General features: G+C 35.3%; 1 protein-coding gene and 1 long non-coding RNA gene across 2 annotated transcripts in view; one reads left to right on the top strand and one right to left on the bottom strand.

Annotated features, from left to right (window-relative positions):
* Positions 1–1,640: 1,640 nt before the first annotated feature.
* Positions 1,641–4,108, bottom strand: LOC137410480 (uncharacterized). Its single transcript, XR_010981215.1, has 3 exons — positions 3,951–4,108; positions 2,498–2,617; positions 1,641–1,861 (listed from the first exon to the last, which is right to left on the bottom strand). It is a non-coding gene; the product is annotated as an uncharacterized lncRNA (long non-coding RNA).
* Positions 4,109–4,183: 75 nt separating this feature from the next.
* LOC137385911 (nuclear pore complex protein Nup155-like) overlaps positions 4,184–14,556 on the top strand; it is a 32,007-nt gene continuing 21,634 nt past the window's right edge. Inside the window, exons 1-8 of the mRNA XM_068072523.1 lie at positions 4,184–4,213; positions 7,491–7,633; positions 7,922–8,156; positions 8,266–8,336; positions 8,472–8,564; positions 8,659–8,819; positions 9,094–9,193; positions 11,631–11,796. Coding sequence (XP_067928624.1) covers positions 7,492–7,633; positions 7,922–8,156; positions 8,266–8,336; positions 8,472–8,564; positions 8,659–8,819; positions 9,094–9,193; positions 11,631–11,796 — 968 coding nt within the window. The 5' untranslated portion in view covers positions 4,184–4,213; position 7,491. The remainder of the gene's footprint in view (positions 4,214–7,490; positions 7,634–7,921; positions 8,157–8,265; positions 8,337–8,471; positions 8,565–8,658; positions 8,820–9,093; positions 9,194–11,630; positions 11,797–14,556) is intronic.

The following is a 14,556-nucleotide window of genomic DNA, read 5'->3' as shown; positions in this document are numbered from 1 at the left end:
GTTTATAACAGCTTAACACCTTCACTAGTATCTACCTGAACCAGTAATACTCGAATTAGTTCACACAAGCTAAGCAAAGAAGACTCTCCTTCACATTGACTCATTTTAACAATGTTCAGACAATATCATACTAGTATACTACTGCTGTGAACTAGCATGTTACTATCACGCTGCAACATAAAAAAATCATAATATACATGATATTTTATACCCTTGGTCGATGAATTGGACTGAGTCACTTTTTTTTAATCTAGAAAAACTTCTTTAGAAAAAGATATATTTAATTTATTACTAATGAATGCGACGATAAGTCTCAAAAACCTTGCAGGGGCTAAAATACAGATGCACCGAAACTCATGGCGACAGGCCAATGAGGTTATAAATATGTGACATAGCGGCGATTGTAAAGTCACTGACAATATATTTTGTGGGTGCCAGAGATTACGCCTACAAGTGATTTTGCCTACAGGAGATTACGCCTACAAGTGATTTTGCCTACAGGAGATTACGTCTACAAGTGATTTTGCCTACAGGAGATTACGTCTACAAGCTGATAGACTATGCCTAGGATATTGCCCCTACTTTAATTCTGTGAATTGTGATTCAGAAAATTACGAATGGCACAATGAATGCATGTTATGAACGTGTGTTGATGTATTTTATTATGTAAATTATTTTTTATATCAAATCCTACAATCATCCATATATCAAATCCTTGCAAATATATAAATTTAATTCGAGTTGATTATTGGGAACCATGGTGATTTAACAGTCGTTTATTTGCAACCAACCGTGTTATTGAAGTTAAAACCACATTTTTATTGAATTATTAAGCAAAAAACAAGCGTATGTATTTTTGAAGTTGTTACTCTTATACATACAGACACACGTCAATAACTGAGTATTTCTATGTTATCAGCAGCCCATCACTAAAAGTGATCAATGGTTGTTGGTCAATATATCATTTCATAACTTTGGAGTTGTTTTTTATCTCCTATTGCATACCATTATGTTTCACTTTTACATGGAGCCTCCCTCACAGCCGGTTGAGATCACCCTTGGGTACATATGCATATATACAGAGTAAATTACAAATACAAGTTCTATGATTTACAATAGTGTCATCCATCATAAATGAGCAAAAGAAGGCTCTCATAAAAATTTGATTTTTCTGCATATAACCTGTTATTTCACTTTGATACAAAAGAAATTATTTACTAAACAATATTGTTTTAGCAAGAAAAAATATGACATATAAAGGAGCCAACTCTAAATTAACAAAAAGACCACAAAACAATTAAGCACGTTTGATAAAATTATGCTAAAGTGGCCATAGCTTCAACCACATTGTAATGCTGTAATAAATATCTTTGAAATGAAGTAAAAACCCATTTCTCAATCTCCTTGCATGGCTACTATAACTGCTCCTTCTCTTTAGCTTTGCTATATAATAAGCATACATTAAAAGACTATTTCGAAGTGAATATCATTTAGACTTATACAAAATTACTCACTTTTGTATAATTTGGAGGAATTGGGCTACTTTTGTACACACAACAGTTCATATGCTGAGTACACATTCTTGCAGTATTTTTACTTGCTGAAGTTTTCCTATTTCATCAATTGAATCAATAGATAGATTATAAGTTTAGGATTTATTCTGCAAAAAAATACAAACATCCAGTTACAGATTTATTTGCTCCATTTTCTCATTCATCACATATAAGCACCATCATGTCAGTGATACATCTTAAAATGGTAGTATCTGTACTTGTACTAGTATTTGTTCAATAACGTATGTATCGTCATATCACCCTATCTTCTGACTGTCATCCTTCTTTCTCAATCGACTTTCAATGTTCTACAAAGTAGAGTAGAAGGTCATGAAAAAGCAATATGTTTTTGAGAATATTAGAAAGTATGATAATGCAATTTACTTTCTCTACCTCGATACATCAGAAACCCAACACTGAGCGGATAAGAAAATTTGCACAGAGAACAAATGCAAGATTTTGCAAGATTTTTGCAAGATACAGAACAAATCAACTTAAGCTAGGTTATAGGTATAATATTCTAAAATGTTCAAACAGTAATATAATGATTAAACTTTTGCTTCATTTTTGTGAGCCAAAAGCCCTGCTAATCATTGTATGAGCTAGTTTAGCCTGTTTAGACTAGCTTTAAGAAAGGAGTCGTGTGTTCAACAACAGCAAAACTCTAACAGACAACTTCCAAACCGCTTGTTGAAAGAGTCTAGAGCTATTTTTGTGCCTGCTACATATTGCATAAAATGATGCTTGGTAGGCTAAGAGATGAGGTATTAAGGGACTCCATGCGAGTGCCAAGAAAGTGGCCGAAGATGAACTGACAACTTAGCTGATAACACAAAGCCTCAACAGCTACACAAGACAAAGCTCCCATGCTGCAACAAGATTTATGCTCTCTTGAATCTTGAGCCAAAACTTGGCACATGAAATTTAATCCACAAAAGTATTACCATCTCTCTATTGGCAAGTCGTCTTTGCCGATGAATACAAATAACTTTCTCATCTTATATGATCACCATCTTCAAAGTGTGACTTCTAATCCTTATTTTGTGGTAGAGTTGCAGAATGATCTGAAATTTAATCAACATATTTTTAAAATTGAATCCGAGGAAGAGCAATTAATCGGCATGCTTACAATGGTTCTGAAAGATGCAGATCAAAAGACAAGAAAGATAGCTGATACATCACGAGTTAGACCTGGTCCTGAGTATGGCTGCATGGTTTGGGACCTTTACCTTACAAAGGATATTACTTTACTAAAGTGAACTCAAAACGCTGCACTGAGATTTTTGTATAGACAAAAAAGCAGAGTTAGTTTTCTTCAACTATGAGAAATTAATTATTTTGTAACCTTGAAAGACAGATGAGTTAAACTTTGTCATAATGTTTTTAGTAAAATTCTGGGTGGTGATATTGACTTATTGATCAGGACCAATATCAATATACCAATATTGACATTGGTCCCATTCGCTACCTGGGACTTGTAATTTAGATGTTGCGTACAAAGCTACATACATGGAAAATGGTAGCGTACAGCCTGCTACACGGTATTGGCGTTTCATAATTTACAGTTTTAGACTAATTGTACTGCTCAGAGGATGAAATTTTTAATGTAATGTTACTTATCACAATTAGCCATCCTAAGACAAACAGTTTTAACTCATGATTCAACCTTTCGATCAATCAACCTTGCTTGCAACACAAAATAATAAAACCACGACATAATTATATACATGTAATATATATTATGTATGTGGTATAATATACCAAATATATAATATTACTACTACTATGTATATATTAGCAATGCATAAGACATTGCTAAAACAATGTTTTACAAAGCAAGCTAAAACAAAGCAATGCGTAAAACATTAAAAGTGACCAGAAGAATGGAACAATTTAGTTATAAAACAACTATTTATTTTTTTGTTATTTATTCGCAAATAATCATACTATTTTGTCTCATTCATTTACCCACACTCGTTTGACTATTAAATTACTATAAGCAGACAGACCAATGCCCAATATATCGAATTATTAATACTAGTTCACCGTTAGTTGCAGACTATTAATTAATTACAAACTATCAATAAATAATAATTCATAGTACAACGAATGGTACTACCACCCTAAGGTGGTGATGATTTTATCAGACTCAAAGCATCTACCAAAGCTTTGAGATTTTAAGCACACATCTTAGCGTTTTTGTGGCTCCGAACAGCCACCAGTAGTAATAGTAGCAGTGGTAGTAATCGTTAAGAAAGCCAAGAAAGGAAAGGAGATAATAAATTGTTTTTATTTTACACTTCCACGATTTTCGTTCTGATTGATAGATGACTTTAATCAATAGTATGTTTTTCAATCAATGTTAAGTGAAAACACTATTATTGCATTACTTTTTACCATTTTTCTTCAACAATCAATGGTATGCACCATCTCCATAACTGTAGACGTAATCTCCAGGAAGTGTAGACGTAACCTCCAGGAAGTGTAGACGTAACCTCCAGGAAGTGTAGGCGAAACCTCTTGTAGCCGAATCCTCTTGTAGGCGTAATCTCTGTAACCCTATTTTGTCAGTTATATTAAAACTCAGTTTATTGTTTCGATCATAGGCTATCCATTGCGGCATTCGGAGCTTGGCGGGGTTTGAAAGAAAAAAACATTATGTAGGAACACAAATTGTACATTTTAGTTTTGCATGCCACATTTTACTCTCGATAATACTATCACATATTGAGAATTAAGTTTTGTGGAGCAGTTATTTGTAGAGAGAAAGCTATTCTCATATTTTAGTTGAACACAACCCCATTATAAGAATCAATCTACTGCAGGACATAGTGTCCTTCCACGTTATGTCTGTTAGACTTTTATATTTTTAGTCACCACCTGGCCTTTTGATCTCATCATTTATTTTTGTTTTGAGTCGTTTTTTGATCATCTGTCTGTTACATCCAATTTTTTGATGACCATTAGTGTTGTTGTGCCGTGTAAATTTCCGTAGTTTTCCTGCACATCTTTACAGGCCTGTTGGGTTTCTCTAGGGTAGATCTACTGTAATGGGGATATCTCTAGAATGTCTCATCAGATGTCCATATAGCGTAAGTTTCCTTTTTTAAACGATGTTACTCCAGAGCCTTTCTTCAATATCTCTGTGGAGTTCTTGGTTGGAGATTTTTGGTGTCATTTAATTTTTTGGCACTCCTCAAAATTCTTTTATGGTAGCTATAAATTGGGCCTATGTCAGACATTGTATTATGATAGCTTAGACTTCACAGCTATATAGGAATATGCTGATAGTGTATGCTATGAATGCTCTGAGTTTGATATTTCCTTGGTGATGTGCTTTATCGGGTCCACAGTTCCGCTTGCAGGCATTTTTCTTCATATGTCTGCTGTGGTGTCTGGTAAAATTTGAGGTATTTACATATCTTCTATTCAGAATTACTTTCTTAACAAATATTGTATTCAACAGTTCTGTCGCTGCTGACCAGCTTTCTTTTCATAAAGTTGCAGGTACGTTTGTCTTTACCTTTTTGGTGGTATGGGACTATGGGTGCAATTCATTTACAACTATCAAGTAACATCTTCATATTCAGCGGGACTAGAATTCCAGTACTTTGATTATTGGTGTAGTTATGATCTGCCATATGTATGGGTAGGTCGGAACTGTCTGCTCTGTAGCTTGCAAGTGTCCTTTACAGAAAGAGGATGAATATTATTAGAGAGAATCAGACACTTTTCAAGACTGATATGTTAGTTAGGCCACATAACAAGTCTTGTAATTCTGGCCAGGTAGGCAATGCCTGCAAGCTTTAGACTATTACATTAGTCGATTATTGCCAGCCAAAACAAACTTGTAACTTGTGTGCTCATGTATGTTATTCATATTTTATGTATTGACATATATGTCAAAAATATAATAAACAACGTGTAGGTAAATACGATGAGCAACAACAAGCATCCAATATCGAGACATGGGCATAAATGGCAACATATCTACAGCATATCCTTGCTTTTCTGTGATTTTCTCGTGTATTCAAACAACCTATCATCTACTACCACTTTTTATGAGGCCTTTCCATATCAGCAATACAGTGCTATCTTAACTAGTTGTAACAAGTTAATCAAGAGCTACCTCATTTGTTTATCGAAATTGGTCCTGTTGGTGAAAAACTGTCATCACAAATTTTGATAGACAAAATTTGGATATTGGTCAACATTGTAGCAAGTATAACTATTGCTAGATCTTTTTGCAAATTCGTAAAGAACTGCTATTCAAGCAATGAGATTCTGTAGTATATTGTACATTGTTCGCAACATTGACAAAGCCAAGGGTCGTCAATCATATTATTAGTTGAAGTAGCACAAAAAATTAGATTAACTGAAGGGTGTGTGGTATTTTTTACCACTCCCTCTTTCTTACCCTGGTTAGGTAGCCATATGTGAGAAGCACATGTTCAGTACTATATACAGGGAAGGTCTTGAGCCTTATAAACTATATTAAATTGGTTTAGGGAATTTTAATATTTTGTCTGGTGGTGGAGTTCGACGAAATTCTGTAACTCGGCCCATTTGCCACACATTTGTATAATCTCGAACAATGCGACAACAGTTGGTCACGGAGAGAACGATCTACACCCGTACGCCGCTCAGCATCCCACCCTCACGTACGCACCCACGCGTCGTACCGCCGTTCGAACTGCGAAGCAAGAATTTATCGAATTTTTTGTTCAGACTCCGATTCGTCGAACTGCGCGTCGTTCGAAAACCGAGGTGCCACTGTATATTAAATTGGTTCAGGGAATTTTTATATTTTGTCTGTCCCAAAATGACTAGAAAACAACAATAATAAGACAAGACAGTGAAACTGTGGTTCATTAATACTGATTATATACTAAAGATTTTGCATGTCAAGGTCTTTATGTTACACCTCACCAGTTGTTTCAAGTCTATGACCAGAGTAAGCCAAAGCCTGGCAATGTGAGCAACAATCTTTTATGTAGAGGTAAAATAGGTCAAAGGTGAATCGCAAGCCTTATCTCTCAGTTTGTCCAGGTTATATTCTCAATAATGCAGCAAGCCTTCTTTACTGCAACAATGTTTATTTACTAAAAGTACAATGCCTGCTAGACCATCCAATTTTAAAAATGCACTTGAAATCAGTCAGTAAAAACTAGCATTATCGTACACGGCAAGTTGTTATAGCTATAATCTAAAAGCAACGGTTCCAACTGCCGTATCTATGCATTATACACTCATTGTAAAATTAGTGTGTTCAGTTGCTTTGTAAATTTTGCTTTCCTACTAAATTGTTTTTATGAAAGCTTGCCTGAAAACAGAGAAAAAGCTCGAGTTTTATTCGATGTACAGTTTACTAAAATGAAGTTTCATAGTTCATACTGATACCCCTCGTGCCTGACTAATTTACCAGAGCTAACCCTTGAACTGCTAATAATTTTTAGAAAGACCTAACAAAGTTCTTAACCAAACAAACTTATGTATGATTACTTAAGACATCTATGAAACACTTAGCTGATGTAGACTGTGTACACATCAGATTTTGTATGCTTGCTCCGCTGCGTAGCTTTGGATTCACCTGAGTTCATTAAAAAATCTATTATCATGTAGCTCTGGTTAGTAGCAATTTCTCATGATTTCTCCTGTTGCTTGATCCATGAAATGAATGTGTCTTCTGCACAACAGCCATCTGAAAGTTAAGAATTATGGGTCTCTTCTGATTGCATTGGGTTTACAAATACTTCTTCAAAGGAATATCTACTAAGAGAAGATGGCCTCCCAGTAATACACTTAGATATTGTCGCGATTTTAGGGTTTTCTTTATTTTTGAATAAAATAGCAAGGAATAACATTTCTGCTGCTGAACCACCACTGCTATTTCATTTAGTTGCAGTCATGTTAGAAAGTTTATATGTGCTGCTTTAGAATGGCGTCACTAATAAATCAGACCGTGGTGCTGGCACGGCCCCAAGACTCTATTGACCAAGCAGCTGTGGAATTGGATAAGTTTGTAAAGGCTGACAATAATTATGATGATCTCTCTAAGAGACTGAGAGTCTATAGTGAACGTAAGTGTAATTGTTTTTTTTTCACTCGTACAATAACGATTGCCAAAAATAACCATTTGAAATGGTTTGGTTTTTGTAGATTAATGGTCGGCCTTGCAAATAAAAATTATAATAAGTGTAAGGATAGTATATTAAGCAAACATCAAGCTAGCATCATATACCACTATCTTATTTTGGAGTCTAGATCAGAAGCACTCAGTCAAACTTGTGTCTCTGCCATGTTTAACCTAGATATGTTAGTCAGGTCATTCTGGATATCCTAGTTGCATTATTCCAACTTTATGTCAGAGTCGCCAAATGATAGTGGTCTGATGGCATGTGACTATCCAAGCCTTACGGATGACAAGATCTCTCTCCCTCCACTCCCTGAACTGAGCTTGGTGAAGAGGGTGCCACTTCCCAATGAGCTCATCGAACAGTTTTCTCACATGCAGTGTAATTGCATGATGGGACTTTTTCCTGAGATATCTCGGGCATGGCTCACCATTGATTCCGATATATTTGTCTGGAATTATGAAAATGGGTATGCTTGTTTTTTTTGCATTTGTTTATTACTTCAATCGCTTTTTTGTGTGCCGAGTAAGGAATGAAACAGAACTATTGGAACTGTATCCTTGTAATGATTGTTTCAGTAGTGACCTGGCTTTCTTTGATGCTATCAAAGAAACAATAATTGCATGTGGACTGGCAAAGCCAAAACCTGGTGAGTACCGGAACCATATTTCAAACATTTGACCACATCTTACTGTAGTTGATCTCTAGTCCATTAACATAAATTATAGCATTAACAGATACTGCTTGACCATCCAGAAGGAGCACTAGTCACTTCTTGTTTTAGGGACATGCGCTGGAATACCTTACCTACTTGTTATTGCGACTCCTATAGACATCTACCTGCTTGGAGTGACTTTCGGGGATGTAAATAGTCAGGGTCAGTATATGCAATGAATTAACATCTTTTCTGTGTTCTTTAACAATGCCATCTTACATGTACTTATGCAGAGCTCATACGCTTTCTGTTATAGGTGCTACTAGTGACCCAAGATCATGTGATATGAACTTACTACCAGCGCCTCTGTTTGCTCTTTCAACTGATAACTGTCATTTTTTAACAATACGATCTACGTCGACTGGAAGGATCTTCCTCGGTGCTCGAGATGGATGTCTCTTTGAAATTTTGTATCAGGTATTATTATCGGTTTCTAATTGCTTTTTTCCAACTTTCTCGCTTGTATTATGATAACTATTTTGACTAACTGTTTCTGACCAGCCAATTGTTTGAATATAAGATATTGTTTTCATTTTGTTGTTGAACAACAATTTATAGCACTCGTTTCTTATTTTATAATTTATCCATTCATTCCTTAAGAATTTCTACACCATACACGTTTACTCTCAGAGATTTGCATTCAAATTCTAGATGATTGTTCATTCAAGTATTGTACATTGCATGTTTGTAGTCAGAGGAGAGCTGGTTTTCAAAGAAATGCAAACTAGTCAACCTCACCAACAGCTCAATGTTTTCTTTTCTCACACCAAGCTTTATGAGGAGTGATAAAGGTAGGAAGAATAATTAGCACTCCGTACTACTCTCAGTGCTGCACTCTGTACCACTCTCAGTACTGCACTCCGTACTACTCCCAATACTGCACTCCATACTACTCCTAATACTGTACTCCGTACTACTCTCAGTACTGCACTCCATACTACTCCTAATACTGCACTTTGTACCACTCTCAGTACTGCACTTTGTACTACTCTCAGTACTGCACTCCGTACTACTCTCAGTACTGCACTTCGTACTACTCTCAGTACTGCACTTCGTACTACTCTCAGTACTGCACTCCGTACTACTCCTAATACTGCACTCCATACTACTCCTAATACTGCACTTCGTACTACTCTCAGTACTGCACTTCGTACTACACTCAGCACTGCACTCAGTACTACACTCCGTACTGCTCTCAGTACTGCACTCCGTACTACTCCTAATACTGCACTTTGTACTACTCTCAGTACTGCACTTCGTACTACTCTCAGTACTGCACTCTGTACCACTCCCAGTACTGCACTCCATACTATTCTCAGTACTGCACTTCGTATTACTCTCAGTACTGCACTCCGTACCACTCTCAGTACTGCACTCCGTACTACTCTCAGTACTGCATGCACTCTGTACCACTCTCAGTACTGCACTCTGTACCACTCTCAGTACTGCACTCTGTACCACTCTCAGTACTGTACTCTGTACCACTCGCAGTACTGCACTCCATACCACTCTCAGTACTGCACTCTGTACCACTCTCAGTACTGCACTCTGTACCACTCTCAGTACCGTACTCTGTACCACTCTCAGTTCTGCACTCCATACCACTCTCAGTACTGTACTTCATACTACTCTCAGTACTGCACTTTGTACTACTCTCAGTACTGCACTCTGTACCACTCTCAGTACTGCTCTTCGTACCACTCAGTACTGCACTCCATACTACTCTCAGTACTGCACTCCATACTACTCTCAGTACTGCATTCTGTACTATCAGTGCTGCACTCCGTACTACTCTCAGTACTGCATGCACTCTGTACTACTCTCAGTACTGCACTCTGTACCACTCTCAGTACTGCACTCTGTACCACTCTCAGTACTGCACTCTGTACCACTCTCAGTACTGTACTCTGTACCACTCGCAGTACTGCACTCCATACCACTCTCAGTACTGCACTCTGTACCACTCTCAGTACTGCACTCTGTACCACTCTCAGTACCGTACTCTGTACCACTCTCAGTTCTGCACTCCATACCACTCTCAGTACTGTACTTCATACTACTCTCAGTACTGCACTTTGTACTACTCTCAGTACTGCACTCTGTACCACTCTCAGTACTGCCCTTCGTACCACTCAGTACTGCACTCCGTACTACTCTCAGTACTGCACTTCGTAATGCACTTGCTATTGCGCTCGGTAGACATGCGGTATTACACCCGACTTATTGCATATCGGTATTGTACTTGGTATTGCCGGCTTATTGATTAAAAAGCCTTGTTATTTATTTCGGCAATTTGCTTTGTTTTGGATAAATGTTGTATTTGTACTTAATTGCTGTTAACTATGAACTATAAGTAAAATATGTAAATAATAATGCATGAAGAAGAATTTATAGCTTGCCCTTGCCTACTTTTAGTAGTTGAAAGTTGAAGTATTTTACCGTGTTATCAATTTTAAAGGAGCTGAGTCATATATAGTTGTGGAAATAATACAGGGGAGACGATTTACTTTTACTCAAAAGTAATCTCTTAAAACCATTTGTAATGGTTTGACACGCTTGCGGGGCTTAATGACACATGAAAATTATTGAGGTTATAGTTATGTAGCCGACACTCTTAATAAGAAACATAATGCTCTGGTCAACGTAATATTATCATATCATTTTCTTTTGCCAGATGGTGCTGAAAAATCTTTTTACAAAGATAATTATAGTTACATGTACATTGCTATCACGTCTGATTTCGAAAGTCAGCCAAGTTAAACATTACTTGAATATTCCTTTGGCTTTGAGCAAACTTCTGTACATACCTATTATTAAAGTAGCAGATGCAGAATTTTTTATTTTTATCCGCATTAGAAATATGGAAACTGAAAGTTATTGAAATATTTTACTACACATATGAGAAGTATAGTAAATGCAGTAGTGGAAATCCTTGTTGATCCCATTTGGAGACATCTTATAATGGGCAGAGTAAGGGAGGCAAGTCTAACAGTGGTTTAAACAAATTAAATTGTGGTCAATTATAATTGTATAAGTTTATAAAATCCTCATGTTATACTTTCAACTATGATATATTTGTGATACCGTCATTGAAATATTCCGTTCTCCAAATTTCACTGTAAAAATGCTTCATCTTTTTGTCAGGCAATTTAATAGCACTGACCTTTGATAATTGTAACATTTGCTCTGGTGTATTGCTCAAGTACAGGTTTTCTTTTGCTCCCTCAGAACCCATTGTCCAGATAGAAATAGATGAAGGAAGAAATATTCTTTACACTAAATCAGAGGGTGGCAGCATAGCTTTGTATGACCTTGGTGCTGATGGTCTCTCCTCCTCCCATATTGCTGACATGTCATCAACATCCATCACCTCTCTGTCAGCCCAGATCCTCAAGTGAGTTGTGCCTGTGTTGCAGGCTGAAGTCTCTTTTGTGATTTGGTGTTATAAGTTATAAAGGGAGTGAAGCTTAAATTATTCTACAACCCGTTAATGAGTAGGTCTGAGACAGCCTTTTAAGCAAGTCATGTAGTCATGAACTATATCAACCAGGGACGATATGAGACAAATTGATGACAGGCTGTAAGAAAAGTCATATGGAATTGTAGAAATTAGTGTCTGCGCAAGGTCTTGACTTCATATCAGCTTACTGACTAGTAACTACTTATAGACTTGTAACTACTTATAGACTAGTAACTACTTACTGACTAGTAACTACTTATAGACTAGTAACTACTTATAGACTTGTAACTAATTATAGACTAGTAACGACTTATAGACTAGTAATTACTTATAGACTAGTAATGACTTATAAACTAGTAACTACTTATAGACTAGTAACTACTTACTGACTAGTAACTACTTATAGACTAGTAACTACCTATAGACTAGTAACTACTTATAAACTAGTAACTACTTACTGACTAGTAACTACTTATAGACTAGTAACTACTTATAGACTAGTAACTACTTATAGACTAGTAACTACTTATAGACTTGTAACTACTTATAGACTTGTAACTACTTATAGACTAGTAACGACTTATAGACTAGTAACTACTTATAGACTAGTAATGATTTATAAACTAGTAACTACTTATAGACTAGTAACTACTTGCTGACTAGTAACTACTTATAGACTAGTAACTACCAATAGACTAGTAACTACTTATAGACTAGTAACTACTTACTGACTAGTAACTACTTATAGACTAGTAACTACTTATAGACTAGTAACGACTTATATACTAGTAACTACTTATAGACTAGTAACGACTTATAGACTAGTAACAACCTATAGACTAGTAACTACTTATATACTAGTAACTGCTTCTAGACTAGTAACTACTTATTGACTAGTAACTACTTACAGGCTAGTATATACTCATAGACTAGTAACTATTTATAGACTAGTAGCAACTTATAGACTAGTAACTACTTACTGACTAGTAATTACTTATAGACTTGTAACGACTTATATACAAGTAACTACTTATAGACTAGTAACTACTTATAGACTAGTAACGACTTATAGGCTAGTAACTACTTACAGACTAGTAACTACTTAAAGACTAGTAACGACTTATAGACTATTAACTTCTTATAGACTAGTAACTACTTATAGACTATTAAGTACTTATACACTAGTAACGACTTATATACTAGTAACTATTTATAGACTAGTAACGACTTATAGACTTGTAACGACTTATATACAAGTAACTACTTATAGACTAGTAATGACTTATTGACTAGTAACGACTTATAGGCTAGTAACTACTTACAGACTAGTAACTACTTAAAGACTAGTAACGACTTATAGACTATTAACTTCTTATAGACTAGTAACTACTTATAGACTATTAAGTACTTATACACTAGTAACGACTTATATACTAGTAACTATTTATAGACTAGTAACGACTTATAGACTTGTAACGACTTATATATTAGTAACTACTTATAGACTAGTAACTACTTATAGACTAGTAACTACTTATATACTAGTAACGACTTATATACTAGTAACTACTTATAGACTAGTAACTACTTATAGACTAGTAATTACTTATAGATTATTAAGTACTTATAGACTAGTAACTACTTATGGACTAGTAACTACTCATAGACTAGTAACTACTTATATACAAGTAACTACTTATAGACTAGTAACTACTTATAGACTAGTAACGACTTATAGACTATTAAGTACTTATACACTAGTAACGACTTATATACTAGTAACTACTTATAGACTAGTAACGACTTATAGACTAGTAACTACTTATAGACTAGTAACTACTTATAGACTATTAAGTACTTATAGACTAGTAACTACTTATGGACTAGCAACTACTTGTAGACTAGTAAGGACTTATAGACTAGTAACTACTTATAGACTAGTAACTACTTATAGACTAGTAATGACTTATAGACTAGTAACAACCTATAGACTAGTAACTACGTATAAACTAGTAACTACTTATAGACTAGTAATGACTTATAGACTAGTAACAACCTATAGACTAGTAACTACTTATATACTAGTAACTACTTCTAGACTAGTAACTACTTATAGACTAGTAACGACTCATAGACTAGTAACTTCTTATAGACTAGTAACTACTTATAGACTATTAAGTACTTATACACTAGTAACGACTTATTTACTAGTAACTACTTATAGACTTGTAACGACTTATATACTAGTAACTACTCATAGACTAGTAACTACTTATATACAAGTAACTACTTATAGACTAGTAACTACTTATAGACTAGTAACGACTTATAGACTATTAAGTACTTATACACTAGTAACGACTTATATACTAGTAACTACTTATAGACTAGTAACGACTTATAGACTAGTAACTACTTATAGACTAGTAACTACTTATAGACTATTAAGTACTTATAGACTAGTAACTACTTATGGACTAGCAACTACTTGTAGACTAGTAAGGACTTATAGACTAGTAACTACTTATAGACTAGTAACTACTTATAGACTAGTAATGACTTATAGACTAGTAACAACCTATAGACTAGTAACTACTTATATACTAGTAACTACTTCTAGACTAGTAACTACTTATAGACTAGTAACGACTCATAGACTAGTTACTTCTTATAGAGTAGTAACTACTTATAGAC

The sequence above is a fragment of the Watersipora subatra genome, chromosome 1, assembly GCF_963576615.1.
Source record: "Watersipora subatra chromosome 1, tzWatSuba1.1, whole genome shotgun sequence".
NCBI classification, from domain to species: Eukaryota; Metazoa; Bryozoa; class Gymnolaemata; order Cheilostomatida; family Watersiporidae; genus Watersipora; species Watersipora subatra.
This window is presented reverse-complemented; position numbering and strand designations above follow the sequence as displayed.